Below are 19,629 nucleotides of genomic sequence, written 5' to 3'. Positions count from 1 at the left end.
GAATCAGCAGTTAACCTAACAAACATGTCTTTGGACTGTGGGAATCCAAAGCACAGACAGAATGTGCAAGCTCCACGCAGAAACACACCTTTTTGCTGTGAGGCGACAGAATGACCCTCCTACAAATTTAATGCAACTCTGTAAGATTACACAGTATTAAAAAAGTACAATCAGAGTAAGCTACACTTTAAGACATACTAGTGACGATCATGGTCGGATCGCGTGTGAAGGAAGAATAATCAGGGGAGTGTATTGGATGCATAAGCAAAACTGATAGCCGCCTATTACCGGCTCCACAACCTTCACTTCAGGGACGAGCTGAATGAAAAAAAGCACATAGAAAATGCAGTCATCCTAACAATTATGAACACAACTCCAAAGTGTAACTAACAGTGCATGAAAAGATTGACTCCAGAGCTGGCAAGGTCACAAATCTGACCGACTGGACTATAAAAATCAGGACAACGATGCTGCATATTTTGATCCTCAGCGAACGTGACTGTTTACATCTCATGGTGAAGATTCTCCAACAAGACCTGCTCTATGACATCAAGATTCATGAGACTGACAAGAACGTGGTCATAGATCGAGGAAAGCCTGTGTCTGAGAGCGGATATAAGGATGTCTGGCTGAGTAAAGTGACTGAAGTGCCATTAATTTCCATTTATTTATCTCAACTGTTTGTCGACAGCTGTCAACAGTTTCTGATTAGTAAGACTAACTTATGAAGTATCCTGAGATATTCCCACTCCCACAATATAGCTACGATTTCACAGAAATTCCAAATATTCAGTGTTGTAAAATATTTAATCGTGTAAAGATAATTCTAATTTAGACCAGTGATCTCAAACATTTTTTGGGGGGGAAAGAGTTTTAAAACCTGAATATTAATGACACAGTGCTTCATCTGACTCATCACAATCATCACAATTCACAGGTTACTGAATTGTGTGAAGTACATAAAGAAAATTAAGCTGTCAGAAGTGGTTGGCTCTATTGTACAAAGTAATGAGAATTAAATTGAAGGAGGCTCACAAAAAGTCATAGCCAGAAGGGTTGGGCGATATGTACAAATTTTCCAACCGACAATCTTAAGTCCAATCCACGATGGCCAATATAGTCGCGCATGCGCAGACTTTTGATGGGCGGAGCAATGTAATCATGCACGGACTGATTTACGTGTTTACAACACAGAAGAAGTCCAAACATGGACGAAATAATTGCCAAAAAAAAAAGAGTCGCCAATTCGGGATTTCTTTGACTTTAAACCGGATGAAAGAGGTAAACCTAAGGATGTAACCAAAGCGGTGTGGTGCCTGTGCAGACGTATAGTGCGAGCAAAGGACTCAAACACAACTAACTTGCATGAGCATGTACGTGTCCACCATCCGAATGTTTTTTCTGAACGTAGTCTACTGCCTTTTTTTCTTTCTGTTATGAGTTTGAGTAAATGAATTGCTGCATTTGGGCGCACTCTGAGGAGGGTGCATTTTCTCACAGATAAAACAGGGTGCGGTTAAAACAGCGCTATTACTATTTTTTTTTTTTATGTTGACTGCTTCTATTAGCTCCATCATTATTAGCAAACTTACTCATGGGCAAATAAACAAATAAATCGCCCTTGTAAAAACGATCCCCTAACAGCCAGAACAAAATAATGTTGTTTTACTATAATCTCTCCAATGCTCTAAGAGGAGTAGCGATTTTTGTGACTTGTGGTCAGACGGACAGATGCCTCTCCATTGCATAAGCTCATCAGACCTCCAGCTGAATGAGCTAAAGCTTCAGCCACACAACCCTAGAGACAGGGTGCCGACCACCTGGTAACGACCAGTTGTTGGGGAGAAAACGTGTATTCCCTGACTAGTTGGCGAGATCACTCAAGGCTACTTTCTGTCACTAGGTGAAACTGGACACAGATACAGTGCTGCACCTAGGGATGGGAACTGATAAGAATTTAGCGATTCAATTCTTTAACAATTCTCACTGGCTCGAATTTTGAGAGTCACAACCATCTCAACAGCATATCAAAGGCATTACATTCACACAAAATAATTGCATGCTGTGGGTCAATTTTTTTGTGCATGTTGGAGGTATTTTTCCTCTCTGTTCGGACCAGTGTTGACCTGAACTGCATTGTCTCATAATTCGCATTTAACAATATAAACCTGAAGCTACAGTCCCACACACCAACACAAATCCCTATATATGAGGACACGTGATCTTTCTCATAGTATTTAGGTATGAACACAAAGCCAACAAACAGCAAAAATGAAAACCAGCACAAAGAGACTTTAAAGTGATCTCCACAATGATTCTACCAATTGTATTATTGTAGGGTCTTTACCTTTCAATATAAAGTGGCCTTGAGGCAACTGTTGCTTTGGTTTGGCGCTATAGGAATATATTTTAAAAAAAACAAAAAAAACAACAACAACAAATAAACCACACAGGTAGAAACAGAGGCTGCAGCCTGACTGCTTATCTGTTTGTTACCTGATAAGGTTCAACGGCTAGCTTAGCGTTAGCATGCTGTCTGTGCAGGTACTTGCAAAGAGCTGAAGTTGTGTTAGCAGCATGATGCAGCTATTTCTGTCCTGGATGCAGTTTGCACTACCATTACGCTCTTGTCCTTTTGTGCAATGCAAATAAAAATTATGTCCATATCCACGCTGTAAACGTGCCTACTAATTTCCTCCTCCGACAACTGAAATCAGCTGATTGTAGCGCAAGTACAAGAACTGATAAGCGGGATAGACAGGCAAGCAGACCAACAATTCCAAGGAATTCAACTACTCAGAACCGGTTCTTGTAGAGAACCGGTTCTTATCCTTCACTGCACCGTAAACCACCGTACAATTGCTTTGGTTGCGCATAGTTTGCATGGAAGACACCAACTTGTGTGCAAACAGTCACTAACCAACCACTAAGCCACACTGAAACTTGAGAGACACAAACTGGAGACAGAATGTTTCAAGTTGTACCTTAATATTAAAACCAACATGTTTCAAAAGACGCGGCTTTTTCTTTGAGAGCAAATGGTCTCCTTTTTAAGTATGAGTCCCACTATTCACAGTTTGACAATGGTTTAGTGAGTAGCTGTCGAGTGTCCACAGTCTTCCACACAAACTACAGGGTGATCATAGCAATCAGCTGCAGATTAAAGTAACTGCAAGGAGGTTTTCAGTGCAGCACCCTAAATCTCAAACAATTGCACTCACTGACAGCAAGCAACCTCAAGCAATCACTTGCCAGCTATTTGGGGAATACACAGGGGGATGTCACTGACTAGTCTCTAGGACTGTGTGACTCATGGCTTTGGTAGTTTATTTCAATCTCCAGTAACCACTCACAACCAGTCGGGAATACTAATTACTTCTTAGAGAAGAAAAAAGTTCTGAATACAAAATTGCAGTCTTTCTTAAATAGTCAAGCTGGGCAGCTGTGGCTCAGGTGGTAGAGTGGGGTCATTTGCTAAGTGTAAGGTTGGTGGATCAATCCCCGACTCCTCCAGTCCACATGCAGAAGTATCATTGGGAAAGGCTAAACCCATAGTTGCCCCTAATGCATTTTTATAAACTAATTGTAACATAAAAAATAAAGCCTGTATACAAACAATGCAAAGTCAAAAATTCAAGATACATGTATCATGCATCGTGAAATTCAAAATGAAAATGGAGGTGCATTTGAAATGCATTCACCAAATCATTAAAAGACATTTTCTCCATTACTTTAATATCCTTCTCACTTTCTTGTAATTCATACTGTTGCTTCTCTGCCATGGTAAATGAGCACCAACATTGGCTTGTGGCGGCAAGAGCAAAATCCAGGTTAGCAATCAATGCCTATTACTGACTGAGCAGGAAAACAGCATTAGACTTAGGACATGAGAAAGACAGACTGTGCATCCATTGCACTTTAGGCCAGGTTTTTGTTATTATTTTAAAAAATTTCAGAGCTTTTCAAACTAATTTCTTTCCCGTTCTGCACGCCGACACAACACAGAAATGTTCTTTACAATCATGCCTGAAAATGACAAAATAACTTCTAATCATTTTCTTGATTAGAAATTGCCAAATAAAATGATGAATTGTTCCTCTAATAAAGGTTATGGTTACTGAGTCACTAACAGATACCAAATACAATTGAAATATAACCAATCAGAATGGTAGCTGAAAATTATTCCCAGACTCCGTGTTGAAATAACCTTGCTCATACAGGGAGGGTGGTTCATGAATGCAGGCAGCATTTTCGGCCATGAGAACTAAAGCTGTAGCACAGATAACGTCTGCTTCTCACTTCAGGACACATTACTCCCTAAAACACAAGTTTATCATATTCCTGCCATATCTCCTTGGCATGTTGGCTTTCAGGTTTTCACTTTTTCCTCCCAGATAAGCAGAAAGTCAAAAGTATGCACACTTTGCCACTCCACAACCTTGACACTTTACGATAGTTACCCATTACATTCATCATTTTTGATTACCTGCACATTCTGTGTCCCATTTCACCCCATCTGCCTTTGTGTCTCCAAAACTAACCAATCCGATCTTTCCTGCAGAGTCACATGCACTTGTCAAAGCCACATGGTTAGAATTCAACACATTCTTTTGGCATAGCAGACTGTTCACATGAGCATACCGTTCCTTAACCGCTGACGAGACGGGCTCGAACAATTCGGCTTTCAGCCCCCGCTGGACCGAAAATAAACAATGCAGTGCAAGCAAACGGGAATCTGACAGAAACAGCAAAATAAGAAACACAGATTGTTTCATTTTTATCATCATTTAAAACTAATAGAAACTAAAACTGTGCTTGTTTCACACGGGACTTAAAAGCTCAAAATTCAACATAAAAGGTTACCTTAAACTTCAAATACACTGTTTAAAATAGAAATGCAACACCAAATCAAGTTTTATGGATTTAAACACTTTCATTTTCGCTCGCCTCAAACGCTTACAAGCATTAGTTGCTTATATTCAAAGGAAAACAACTTACCTTAAACACCAACCTTGAATATCAAATGTGACTGGGTTATCCAAATGCCATCGTTTTAGAGTGGAGGCAAAAAAGTCAAGGTATTCCACAAGTTTGTTTTTTAAAAAAAAAGTAAAGGGAAGAGAAGAGTGCCCAGGAAACTTTACAGACAGCTAAACAAGAAAGGTAGGACCTCCAGACTCTCAGCTTCCAATCAGGCTACGAGTGAATCCTCTACGAGAGCAGGAGTTCTGTCTCTCTCAGCGCGCGTATGTGTGTGTAGGCATTTGTGTGTGTAGGTGTGTGTGTGTGTACATGACTACAGGTTTAACCACGTCCTTTGGCTGGAGGCCAGGCCAAAGATACTAGGTAGTACGATCATAACTAACGCGATTATGGACGGTAGAAGAAACAGCAGCAGTAGTAAATACCAAAGAGACCCTTTTTTTGGTGTTTTGGTTTCTTATTAAATAAGATGTTTAAAACCAAATGAACAACGAGACTACTGGTTGATAAGATTCACTGTAAGAGCTGCCTGTGAGTCACAGTAAGTTAGGAAATTACACAGGTCAGTAGGAATATTTCGCATCTAGTCTCAAAGCTGACTTGTCAACACCCACATGTCTAACTCAGCCTGTCTAAAGAGTGGGACAAACATGCACACAAACTGGTGCTCGCAGCACAGAGCAAGGGAAGAGGGGCAAAAAAAAAAAAAAAAAAGAAGTGCCATGACAGCAGCGGGCTATATTAAGGGGCTGCAGACACAGCGGCTAGGGTCAGATCACACAGCACTGCATAACTCGAGTGCCAGCTGTGTATGTGTGTGCAACAGGTGAGGCGTTAAATGGGAACAGATACAGTCACACATACTTCTACCTTCCAAAGCAACCCTCAAACCTCATTACTCAAACCATCCAACATATTCAAGTATTAAATTCATCCATGGGCTCAAATCAGGAAGAGCAATACAGAGTATACTGCAAGCCCAGCGGTGCCTAAGTTCACCATCCAGGGGGACTTTGTATTGGGCATATTTTTGTTTAAAGCTAAATACAATTATTATACAAATAAAACAGCTCAAAATTGGTTGTTATGACTTGATACCGTTTTATCTTCTTCTCCATCCTCCTACTTACACAGGCTGCGGTAGACTAAATCATTGATTGTTGAATGTGAACAAGGTTAACCATGATTTTTGTGCTCTCACTCTCACTGCTGTAGCCTACAGGCCAACCACAGCTGCAGTACAGAGCATCTTATCTAGTGCAAACTCAGGAATAAAACAACAGCTTCCTGGAAAAGTCTTTTAGGAACAAGCTCGGAGATTCTGCAAACACACAGCACATGTCCAATTATCTACGGGAACCTCTGGGACTTATTTGATACACTTGTGTAAGCCATTTGAATATCTGATGTGCAACTACAAGTTTTGACACAATGGAAAATTTCTTGTTTATCTCTGACATTTGTGAAAGGAAAAGAAAAAAAAACAGAAGAGGAAGTTGCCTTTTTTTTCTTTAAGGCTTAGATCACAAGACGTGGCAGCAAAAGCTTCTCTTTGTCGGGCTAACGTGACGATAACCATCACATTAGCAGATACTGTTTCCTGTATGGTATTTACAGGCCTCAGGCTGCATATATGGGTCAACTGCTGATTTAAAATTCAGTCAAATTCAATAATAATCTGATCCGTATGAAAATCAAAACCTTAGTAGTACCAAAAACAAGCTCAAAACACCAGAACTACAACTAGTTGTTGCTTGCAAAAAGGACATATCTGAAGGTAACATTATGCCAAAATAATTTAGCATTTGGCAACCAATTAATCTGTTTTACCTATTCAATGTACCACCATGAAAATATGTGCTGTCGTACTCCAGGTGTGTCCAAAGACACCAGCAGTGAGTGCTTCTACAGTGCAAGAAAACAAAAACAAAAAAACGCTTCATCTTAAAATGTTCTGTGACTTTTAAAAGGGAGTGTGTCAAGAATGGCTTTTCAAAGTATACAACTCTTCAGTGAGTCACAGTGAAGTCTTTTGTGAGTATAACTCGGAGGTACATAAACAGCCTGGTATAGCCAGTAACATTAGGTTCAAAATTAATCTTCTTCTCATTTTCTGTTATTAACAAAAATATTTCCAGCTGGAGGAAAACAAACAATGAAGATAAGGTAAAAAAAAATGTGTGTATATATATACACATATATATATGTATAAAACACATTAGAGAGCAGCAGAGGACATAAGCAGGAAATTAACAATATAATAGCCAAAGAAAGAAAAAGAAGAGAGCAGGCGACCCCTCCTCTGTCTTCACTCGCCATCTGGTAGCCATCACGCCACACACAGGAAGTAGCGGCCATGCCTTGCTGGGGCGCCAGGGAGCGGCTCCTCTTCCCTCATGGTGCTGGAGAAACAACAATCAGCCAGCGCATTGCATTGCAGAGCAGTGCAGTGCACTGTAGTGTAGTCCAGCCCATTCAATCCTCAGCTGAGGAGCCAGCAGCAGCAGCACCACCACCAGCAGCAGCAGCAAGGGACCAGGCGCTCACACCCCTGCAGACCAGCAAAGAGGAGCACAGAGCAACCTCGCATTCCTGCTGTCCGAGCCTGCCAAGAAGCACTGGGAACGGAAAGAAAGAGGGAGAGAACAGAGGGCTGCTCTCACTGGAGGCTGCCTAATGGTGGGGCTTTGAGAAGCACTCTAGTCTTTTTCATCTTGATTGCTTTTATTTTTTTAAGCTTTGCTCTCCTCGGCAATGACAATAAAATTATTGCCTGCCCGCCTATCGTTTCCTGCACATGTATTTATGGTCCTTCACCTTTAATCTTGGAGAATTTTCGCTCGCTTTGCAAGAATCCAGAAAATGCAAATAATCAGACATTCGGCCTGACTCGTGATCGCTTTCGTTCCCTCAAATGATGTGCACCAATCTCGTGGGAAGAGGGACCCCTTCGGCCTTTGTGTTTGGTTTACTGTAAACCATCTATGGGCCTTCTGTGTTCTCCCTACTAGCACTGTTTTATTTCCACACAAGACTACAACTACACCCTGGAAATAGAAGCAGCCTTATGACACGTCCTATTTTTACCGCCTTGTGTCATTAGCTGGCAAGTCGCAACACGAAAACCAGGAATGAGAATTGTGATCAAAAAAAACTTTCAGCTTTCTTTAACCTCGGCCTGTGTCACTTCCTTGCATATAAGACAACTGTCAGTCATCAGAAAAGAAGACGCATGATGACGTGTGCAATCAGCCCAGCAGCAAAGCTCTGAGGGTTCTGTCATCTGCATTTAATAATAGCTTCTCTTGAAACTCTTCGACTTGGCGCAGTGACAAAAAAAAGGAATAAAAGGATCATTTTACAGCAGAAAACACAACTCAGAATCTGTTCCCAGGTTTCGCACAGCAAATCCAAGCCTGCATGAGAACCGCTTTTCTGCATCCACGAGTTGCTTTGCGGACTTGGCACACGACACAGTAAACAGCTGCACCAGGCAAAAAGAGACACATCTGTTTACAAAATGCTCCATGTTAGCCTTGACCTACCAATTAAATCAACGGTGTCATTTCTGCACTAAGGTAACAAATTAAGTTTAAAGGGGCATACATAAATGATAATACAAGTGAAAGTTAAGATTTTGGGAGGTAACTGCACACATTATCAGCACACAGCGCCACCTATGAATCAAAAACAAGCCCAACACAGACATGATCACAATGACACTCCTCCATTTCCTTTGTTCTCATACAGAAATGACATTTTTTTCTGAAATCTAAGCAACTATGCACTGACGCGCACTCAAAAGCAGAACTTCTTAAATCTTTTTCTTAATGATTCCTCACCGATTACATCCTCCATCTACTGTCAGCTAAAAATAAATTTGCAAGCAACATACTCACTGTAACCTCTCACTGTTTTTGAAGCGCACACACTAAAGTTTAGTCTGTTACGCGTAAACAATCATCTTAAACTTCAGCTTCATGTTGAAGCAGTGGCGTGCTGGTATAAACAAAGGTTTACTGTGCTCTGAAAAGCAGCTGCGTCGCTCAAGAATTTGCATGAAAGGTTATGCATGCAAGTGTCTAGTTTACATAACAGGACATAATAGTATACATCCGAGAACGTGATTTCGAGGTTAGCTCAAGTTCACTTTTGTTGCGTTAAACCCATTTTTTTTGTCATCATGCACACGATATCAGACGCTGCTTACAAACGCCTGCATAAGAGACGAGAGACCTTCTGTATCGAGAATGAAGCATGCGCTCACAAAGATCGACAGCACCAAACGCTGCTGTTAAGGTCCCACAGAGATGATCAAAAACACAGATTAGGTTTTAGGTGACTGATATGCGCCATGTGTTGTCATCACTCTCAAAACTGATGTCACATGAAGTACCGATGAAAGAAACGAAGAAGAAAAAAGCAAATGTGTCATATTTTTGTATACATTACCACTTGAGTAATGCTGTGACAGGTTTGACAGTGATTTACTATGCCCCCCCCCTAAAAAAAAGAAATTGCTCTGTGCTGCCAACTTCCACAAGGGCTGGCTCCAACTGAATGTTTTGTTTTCATGGCTGTGTTTTTCTTTGTGAGGCAATGACTTGATTTCAGGCTTGAGACTATAAATACCCAGAAGAAAATGGAGAACAACCACACTCATGTTTACTTCGATTGTGTTTTAAAACAAAAGACCAAAACACCAGTAGAGGACTCAGAACAGCTTTCAGTTTTTGGGGGGAAAATGGTTGTGAATATTACAGATTCTACACATTTCCCGCCACCCTCATTCCCACAGTCTTTTTTTGTTTTGTTTTTTTATCCTTTTAACTGCTGTACCAACAGTTAGGCTACGATGAAAATGACACCGCCAATGTATAACACAGTGACAATAGTCTGTGTCAGGGATAAAAGTGTGCCGGTAGAGACAACTACTGTAGTAGCACATATATTAATAATTAATGCTTATTTGTTTGTAATGGGCATTGAATAATTAATGGCATATTCAACCCATTTCCAAGCTGTGGCAGATCACACAACAGTAGTCTGCTTGCTCCAAATGGAGAGCTGTGCTGCTGGTGCTTCTGCGATGAGGAAACAGTCCAGTAATTTTTCTTTGTTAGCCTAAGAGGCTAATGCTGCACAAGTACCCCTCTGTTGCATCCCGTTTGGGTAGCTTGTTTGTTTGTTTCTTCAAGCACGTAGGGAGGGGCGGGGGGGAGGGTTAACAGAAAGTGAGCGTTTGTTCTCTGTTCCACTTGCTAAGCAGATTTAATGAATCCTCTACTTAATCGAAGAGCTGTGCCTTTGTTTTCGTTCGACCACGTTGTCACACTGGTGGCATACAGTTTTCTTTTAACTGTGTGTAAATGACAACTTTTTACAGTCAGCCACAGACAAAAGCTAACAGACACTTTGATGTAGACTATAAATGCTTTTTTGTTTTCCAGCTAAGAGGCCATAAGACCAGTATGGAGTAGGTCCTCAGTCTCCCTTTAGAGCCAGAGCAGGACCTTCAGGGTTCAATATTTTCCTTCATCCGGTCTACCCTGCAGCCCTGTGCTCTTGCTCTGAGGCCCTTGTAAGGGCTGCACAAAGTGTTCAGCAAAATCCTAATCTGTTTTCAGAAAGTGCATGCCAATAAACTACAGGGACTACAATGGTCTATGATGCTATGTGCAGTGGAAGGCAAGAACTGAGAAACTAAGAGCTAAGCAAAATTATTAAACATCAAGGAGAAAGTTATTTTATACATTTTCAAAACTGCTGCTGTTTAATTAATGTTTTGAACTAAAATTAAGGATTCCTTTCAATACGTGACCTACACTGCTTATGTGTGATGAATAAACATGAAGAATAAATGCAAAACAACATGGAAAAAGGTGACTTGCCTCTTGAAACTATTGCTAATATTAGCCTCCGAAAATGTGTGGTTTGTAGCCTGTATTACTGTAATATGAACAAGCCGAACAATGACGTTTAATTGAAACGTGATGGCTTCAAAATGGCACGCATAAACAGCCGTTTGAAGCAGTTATAAATATATATATATCTATCAACTCTAGATTAGATAGAGAGGTTGATCAAGAACTAAAGATTCTCGACAGAGAACCGGTTCCAAACTGTCCAGTTTATATTAATTGTCTGTCTCCAAGCTTATCAATTGCTTTCATCAGTGCTGGCATCTTGTTTCTTACAGTTTTGCATAACAAAGCAATGACGTCAAACTCCCGGCAGTGGAGCTTTTTCCACACCTGAAATACATACCTGTTGTTTTTTTTTGTTTGTTTAAATCTGGTTTCTACATCCCACTTCTGACCCTGATGATAACCAGCAGCATTGATGCTGAAAACCTTTGTAGACCTACATGTTTCCCCAATGCAAAATATTGACCAGCGATCAATAAGAGAATCCATAAAAACAGACCTAGAATAAATAATGGCATCAGTATCAATAAAATGTTACCAGTAACTATCCTTTATCCGTTTTCACCTACACCTCCATGATGTGGTGGCAGAATTAACTGAGATACACCATTTAACCGAGCAGTGACGACAGCAACCTTGTAACTCTATCTCTGCATCTCCTCGGGTCCATGTGACAACACAACAGATGTCCTGAAGACATCCATCTCGAAAGCTGTTCCTTTAAGGATGCTTACACTAGTGGACACTGAGACAAATATGCACATTAGTTAAGAGAAATGAAAGAGAAAAAGGAGAAATGGATGGAAAAATGCAGTGCCAATGAAATGGAAAACCGCAGGAGCACAGTTACGACAAAGTACAGCTGGGAAAACTCCCAAAAAGCAACAGTGGTTGGATACCTTCAAGGTGTACTTAAAGCACATTAATTGCCAGAAGTGTTGATTCTTCCTCAATTTTAAATGCGCATTGAAACAATCGGACTCTAGGCTGCACTGACCCTATGGTATATTTTGTATTTTTAAAGCTGAGGTGAGTAGTTTTAGATACAAAACACAAAATGCCCACATCGGTTGGGTACTAAATAGCGTACAGACAGCAGTTTATTCTGTTCCCTGTTCTTAAAGGACATTGGTGCAAGCATTTTAGTTTGTCAATGTAACTGTAATGTGATTTTACCACAAAAAAAATAAAGTCAGTAATCACTAGCTTACTTTGCCAGCAAACCTCATGTAGCATGTGGCACCAAACTCACATTTAATCTAGGACTGCTCAATTGTGCCAAATAGTGAGACCAACATCACTCCAGCTGAAAACCAAATAATTACCTAAAAAAAGTGCCTTGGGGGACTGCAGATAGAGTCAGGGCCGCCCACCTAGCAGCAAACTCGTCCACCTTCGAAAAAAAAAAAACTACAAAAGCCCCGGGGAGAGCTGCAGGTTCGCCTGCATGGCTTTTGTTATCAACATTGCAGCTCGAAACATACGCTGACCTTTGTGTCGATTACATTAAATGCTGCGTCAGAAGGATAGCAGCTAGAGTTAAAAGGGAACTTTTACAGGATGTGATGGTATGGAGACGGTGGCACTGAAAAAAAAAAAAAAAAAGCTGGTGTAGCTGCAAGCAGCAAAGTTAAAAGACACTAACATTTTTGTTGGGGCTGAACAGGATTAGATAGGAGTACATCAGAGGGACAGCTAGGGCTAGGCGGTTTGGAGACAAAGTTAAAGAGAGATGGGATGAGATGGTTTGGCTGTATGCTGAGGAGTAAGGATAGTGGATATATTAGATAAAGGATGTTGAAGATTGAGCTGCCAGGCAGGAGGAAAAGAGGAAAGGCACAGAGACGATTTGTGGATGTCCCGAAGGAGGACATGCAGAAGTCTAGTGTGACATCAAAGGACACTCCGAATAGGGTTAGAGGGAGGGTGATGATTCGCTGCGATGACCCATGAAGGCAGTAACCGAAAAGGAGAAGAAGAAAAGGAAGAAGAAGAAGCAAGGAAGTAAAAAAATTGAAGAATGTCTCATCTAATCCCACAAAAGCTCTCATGCTTCATAACCAGCTGAATTGTTTCCATTTAAAAAAGAAAAAGAAAAACGAGAGAATCAACTTCTCTCTATTTATTTGAGTTAGTATAATCTGAACAACTTGTAAGTACTTCCACTAATTACACAGCTTCATGTGACCGAGCTTGCTCAAACCACCCTGCTGTGTTTCTCAGTATTTTTAGATTTTAGATTGCTGCACTACTATAGAGGGCATTGTTGAAAGTTAGATCAGAGTATTAGTCACTGAAAAACAACTCTGATATGAACAGATTATCCACAGGAGTTTAGTCCGTAGCTGCCGTAGAAAATCTAATAAGAGCGAACAATGAAGAGGAAGAATCATGACCCACAATCTGAAGCTGTATTCTCGCAAGATTTAGCTGAACTCTGCTGTTACACTCTTATGGCCTCAATAACTCAAAAAGAAATCTAAAGTGTAGAAATATATTTTTAGACAGGTTTATGTACCTGTGACAGAAAGACTAAAACGTGGCATTTGCGTTGATAAACCCCCCAAAACGAAGGAAACCAGCTTCCAGTTTGTTCCTTGTTTGAATAAAAGCAATGGCCAACATTTAACTCAAAAATGTTTTCTTAACATTAAACAGGAGAAAAAAGATGCAGTTTATGCAGATATAAAAAACAACTATAATTTCGCAGCTTTAAACAGCTTAACTTCTACCTCACAAAATCACGAGTTTCCCCAGAGTTCTTAAAACACCATCTCCACAAAACAGTTACACAACTTGAGCAACAAGTTGTCATAACCATTTGAAAATAACTAGATCCTCCAGGAGCCTACTTCTTTTTTTTCTCCCGAGAAACCAAATTTGGGGTCATATTAATTTTTGTATTGTGGATGCAAACATTATTGTTATTTCAAATTATTTCAAAATAAGAAAGAAATAGCATGTTTTAGTCATTGATATTTTTAAGCGTCCCATATTGTATTATTCCCTGGCACCATGACTCGGTTTGATTAAAGTAAGTCAGGAATCAATATGAGGAGCTATATTGCTGTTGTTTCATGATTCATTTATTAGCCATTAGTTGTGCACAAGGCTGTTGGCAAATAGTGCAACTTTGAAAAAACTAAACAAAAAGCTTTATGATAAGTAAGTGTCTTTAATCACAGGTCAGACTTTTTTGTAATGACCATACGAGATGCTGACTGCAGGTAACACAACAGTGATATCGAGGCCTGCCGCTACAGGCAAGATGCAGGTTTACAGAACTGGACCCTTCCATTTAATGCAATCTTTGCAAACAAAATTTCTAAACTTCTACATTAATAAGCAAAACACAGATTTCATTTATCAATCTTTGGTTTTTCCCTCTGAATTTTTAACTTGATGATGTCAAACTGTATGGATTCTTTGAATTTCTGTGGTTTAGTTGAAAAAAAAGGAAATGGTTAAATATTCGCTTCAAGCACATTCATAAATGATTAAACTTCTGATAAAATCTATGCTAGTTTTACAAGAAAGCATTCGTCAATGACTATTCAGCACGCATAGCTGCACTGACCAGGGGGTTTTCCCCTCGCAGCTGAGAGGTTTCCTGGATGAGTACCCATGGCAAAATAGTTTGCATGTCTGCCTTGCTTATTTTCAGTTTATGCATCAGAATCTGTTCAATAAACTACATTTTTCACACACAGTTTTGCGAGATATCCACAGACAGTTAAGATAACAAACACTGGAAGCATTGGAAAGTCCAGTTTTTCTTGATTGCCTCATTCTTTAGCTGTTTTTTGTGCACGAACAGGATTCTTGTCTTCTCTGCATTTATCCCCGTGTTTTCTCATGCTGCGTCACATATTCATATGCAATGGGTGGGTGACACTTAATTATAAGTGGTTAGTAAAGACACCTGATCTCACTTGGAGAAGGATTGTCCATTCCTGATCAAATCCTGGCCAATTCCAGATATGAACAGGGTCCTGGTTTTAAAAAAATCAGCTGAAAACTGTTCTCACAAAGTACTGTACAACAAGGTGACCTCTGTCATCAAATAAAACACTATTCTGTAATAGATGTGATACAGGCACTCAATGAACGCTGCTTCTAAGTGTATATTTTATGCTCTCTTGAACTTCTGGTTTCTGCAAAAACATCCCTCCTCTGATCTTACAGCTCTTGTATCAATAAAGAAGCCGTGCACAAGGAAATCATATGGGCTTGACAGCTAACAAAGCAGCTAATCAAGTTATTTGCTTTAGCCGCATATGAGAGGTTCTTCCAATAGCACACTAATTAAACAGAGAGAAGAGGAACATAAAACTGTGTCAGTTACACTTCAATTGTGGGGGGAAAAAAATCAATGGCATGTCATAACTGATTGCATATCGTTTTAAAAGTATGTAAGACTGAATAGCAGGTGTGAGTAGAGACTGACAGAGCTGCAGATAAGACAACTCAATGATGTAAACAATGGCAGATATAGTAGATGGAATGACAGCCACAACTAGCTCTGATTTTGCAGTTGATTTGTAAATCATTTAACCCTCAGCGACCACCTTTGATACTCTTGACTGCGTGACTTCAAAAGGTAATCAAAGCACTGCGTTACTGGTCAAAGACAATCAAATTCTCCCGAGATAATGCTTGCCAAAGTCTCATGTTTGCTTCCCAAACAACGGCCATGCGCCCCGCTGACGTGCCCTTGAGCATAGCCTGTTAAGTCACGCTTAAGTAACTTTACTTTCTATAAGTAACGCACACTTTCAGGTTCACCAACAAAAAGGGAAAAAAGGGAGGGAGGAAAGACAAAAGCTGATTGTTGCAATGCACACAAGATGAGGCCTACACATCGTCTGCGTCTGCACCCGGGGAGAGCCTCCAGGGAAAAGCATGCACGTTTTTTTTCCTCCCTTTGGTCTAACAGGTTACTTTATTACAACGTAACAAAGAGGATATAAAGCGCACTTACGTAACGTCTCAACTTTTTTTCAGGAGGAGACTTTCTCAGCCACCCCGAGCACACCACCTCTCCCCCGCTCATTTCTGCTCCTTTTCTTGCTCTCCCTGGAGTTTGAGCCCGGATTGACGCTTGGCGCTGGTTGTTTTCGGGAGTGTCTTCTTGTACCTGGGGAAAAAATAATAATAATAAAACAGTTAATATGAGGCTAAGACGGTGAAGTCAAAACATACTTCGAATATAAAGTTTGTTTAAAAAAAATGCTGTATTTTTGTGCGTGTATGTGTGTTTTAAAGGCGCAATAACCAACCGTCACTCCTCCGAAAGTCGACTCGCCGACACGGCAGTTCTGTGAAATGCACAGACCAGATTTCCACGAGTTGTACTCAAATAAACGTGTCTCCTTAGCTTGGAGTAAACATAAACCCCCCGGCGGCACCGCCTTTCGAACAATATCAACGGTGACTTTTGTATTTTGTTCAAACTGGAAGTCTGTGGGGGCAAAAAAAAGAGGAAAAAAGAAAAAAACAGGCGCAGACAAATGAAAGTCGGCAAGTTTTTTTGTTGTTGTTATATTTAACGTCTCATGCTAATTCCCGTCAAAGTGAAGCGATTCCCATCTGGAGAGGTCGGATGTGTATGTCCCACACTGTACCGGTGCATAGTTGTCGTCTGAACGCAAATTAAAACAAGCTCGACCGTAAACACGGTGGTTTCGCCTAGCTTTCCTACCAGTTTACTCCCATGGTTCCTTAATTGTGATTGACAGGGTGGCTCCGTCTTTCCCTAAACTCACCCTCCTCTGGAACACTACTGAATCGAGTTAACAGGCGCAGAGGCGAGAGGACCGGAAGTTATGGGTTTGCTTTCAAAATAAAATAATTAGACACGCCAATACAGAGGCTGCCTTTAGCTTAGAAATGTAGCAGTTTAAAGTAAGTGTAACTCGCTATTTTTAGTCTCGATTGACAGATTGACATTGGATGTGTCTAACTTTTCCCATCTAAGCAATACTGTAGTACTATAGCTAGTTTTGTAAATTGATAAAGGCTACATTTTTATAAAGAACATAGAATATATTTTCATTCTTACACTCCAGAATATTTCTTCATGGTAATATTCGCACAGACGAGGCACGACTCAACGTGGTTTAATTTCTAGAATGTTATTTTGAAATTCAAAGTCGGAAGTTGATGTTTGTTCCGACTGCTTGATGCGGTTCTTCAGAGGACAAACTGGAGAGGCGGCGGCGTGCAGGGAAAGCTGTAGAGCTTCCACCATGGGACATGTAGTTCAAACAGTTCTCTGTGTCCCGTTCCTAAAAAACAAACAACACTAGTGAAGTGTTGTTTAGCTTTTTTGTAGATGACGCATACTGTTAATACAGAAGCATGCACCTCTTGGTGAAGACAATGAGCTTAAAAAAAAGCGACAATGAAAGGACCCGCCTCAACCTCTAGGGTCCCAACAAATCACTGCACGTCTAGACTACACTATCCACAATGCTGCTGGAGTCCCCAGAGAGGAATCTGTATACAATCATGTTAAAATAGACTCAGTAGTCTATTTACAGGATACCTTTTTAACGTTTTTATTTATGAATCCGTGTCTCTATTTATTTACAAAGCTATATCATCTCTGTCGCTGCTAAATTCAAATCTACTTCCCATACCATTTATTTGAATCTAAAAATCCACAGAACCTGTTAGAAAGCTGAAAGCAGAAAGCTGTTAGAAAATGTTTTTTCCTGTAAGCCTGGATGTGGTTCACTAGAAACATGTCAATATCCCGGAGGACCAAAAAGACCATCTATAACTGGTCCATTCCACTGGCAAAGGCGTGTTTCCCATGGAATCCGAGTGGAATTTGAGGAATCTTATTGGTATGGTTATGCTTCTCCGAAAGGATGTTTCCCTGTTATTCTGTGATTAATGACTTTGCCATTCTATTGACACATGGCCTGTTTCCACAGCATTAGTCCTGATGAAGAAACAGGGAGCAATTAAAGGCTGTAGACACAACACAGCAACCCCAATTAATTCTCTTTGAACGCCATATGTGCACATCATCAAACAGCAAAGGCCCAGAGTTAAGATTTAAAGGTACATGTTGAGTTCATGTGGGTTTTATGTTATCTGTTTCCAGCTTTTCAGTATTACCTAGAAAGACAGACCTAAGATATGGTGTCAGTATATTCCAGATGAGCTCTAGATTGTCTGCAGATTATCTAACATAGTAACAGGCTCCTGAATGGATACAGAATATTGAAAATATATCCACAAAAAGCAAAAATTCCACCGAACACTAGGAGAAAAATGCTATGGTTTGCTTGTTTAAAAAAGGAGTCTTGAGATTTTTTCTTTTCCAAATGTCCTTTGAAGGCTCACGTGCCACTGCAGTGTATTTACCACATCAATTAAAAATGTGTAAAAATTAAACATTTGCTAATGATTTTGTGTTTCTGCATTAAAAAAAACAACTCTAATTTGCCTGTGCGAACAGTATGTGATGGCATGTGACTCTGCAGTTCCCTTTTCCGATAATGGTTTGAGTAGACTCCATCTGAGCAAAGCGATTTTGCAATCAAAGCACGAAAAAGAGGAATCATCACATGTTTTGACCAATTATGCAACAACATAAAGCTCTTTGATTAGTTTTATCAACTTCAAAAAATAAAACGTAACACACACACACACACACACATATATATATATATATATATACATATATATATATATATATATATGGAATGAAGGTGAGCGTTATCAACCCTCTGTTTGCCGCGTCTTCAAATCCCATGACCGATTTAAGCTGACATAGAAACAAGCTGCAGCCACGCTGAGTCTATTTCAGCTTGTGTTGAAATTTCGGACTGAAAAATATACACTAGTTTTTAAATGTTATTGATAGGCCACTAAATCCAGAGTTATGATTGATACATATATACATATATATATATATATATATATATATATGAACTGGATTTAGTGGCCTATCAATAAAATTCTTTGGTTGTTTAGGAAGGGTGAGTGAGGTGGTGAAGATAGAGAGCGAGAGCGAGATAGAGAGAGAGAGTGTTGAAACGTGAGAGTTAGGACGTTTAGTGTGGAGTGTATTCGTTGCTTGTTGAGTGTGTGTGTCAGTGAGGGTACTAATGAATGTCACAAAGGCAATGTAAACACCGTCTCCAGGTGGAAAACAGGAGTGATACACCTCCTGTTGTCAGACCTGCAGGGTTTAGGTCTGTGATGTTCTCCTCTGTCTTTTGCAGACCAAAAAAATTTTTTTTCACTGGCACAAATAATTTGTGGGGCATCTTATGATCTTGTGACACCTGATTGTTCTCTCATTTTAGTTATAGTATTATTTTTAAACAGTTGATTCCCCCCCCCCCCCCAAGATGCATTGGCTGCATTTTAAATGAACGGTTGCATATAACTTTATTGTTTACAAAATTTGTGCATTAGTTTTCAAAATGTAGAATTTATATGTGCATTTCAAGTTATGAAAACAAATTACTAAGCATGTCTGTGGTTTTTACAGTAAAAAAAAAATATAACTACTACTTGGATTTTATGTTTTTTGTGTGATTTAAGATCAGTTGTGTTAATACAGAATGTAAATGAAAAAAATAACTGTAAATTCAGACATGTCAGGTTGAGATGATACCAAGCAATGCAAGGTAAAAATAAATAAAACAATTTAAAGGTGAAATGCAAATGTAAAATCAAAAGTAGTCAAAAATGGCCA

General features: G+C 39.9%; 1 protein-coding gene across 5 annotated transcripts in view; it reads right to left on the bottom strand.

The window, feature by feature from the left end:
- The window catches only part of gab1 (GRB2-associated binding protein 1), a 52,435-nt gene extending 35,751 nt beyond the window's left edge, over window positions 1-16,684 (bottom strand). For 2 of the 5 annotated variants that reach the window (XM_031752332.2, XM_031752334.2), the window contains exons 1-2: window positions 16,190-16,681; window positions 15,892-16,047 (exon numbers count right to left, since the gene is read on the bottom strand). In XM_031752332.2, coding sequence (XP_031608192.1) covers window positions 15,892-15,963 — 72 coding nt within the window. In that variant the 5' untranslated portion in view covers window positions 15,964-16,047; window positions 16,190-16,681. Of the gene's footprint in view, window positions 1-4,998; window positions 5,131-15,891; window positions 16,048-16,189 lie in introns of those variants that run through there. The other 3 variants (XM_031752333.2, XM_039612913.1, XM_039612914.1) reach the window with 3 other exon arrangements.
- Between the last annotated feature and the right edge of the window lie 2,945 nt (window positions 16,685-19,629).

The sequence above is a fragment of the Oreochromis aureus genome, linkage group 6 (genome assembly GCF_013358895.1).
Source record: "Oreochromis aureus strain Israel breed Guangdong linkage group 6, ZZ_aureus, whole genome shotgun sequence".
NCBI classification, from domain to species: Eukaryota; Metazoa; Chordata; class Actinopteri; order Cichliformes; family Cichlidae; genus Oreochromis; species Oreochromis aureus.
This window is presented reverse-complemented; position numbering and strand designations above follow the sequence as displayed.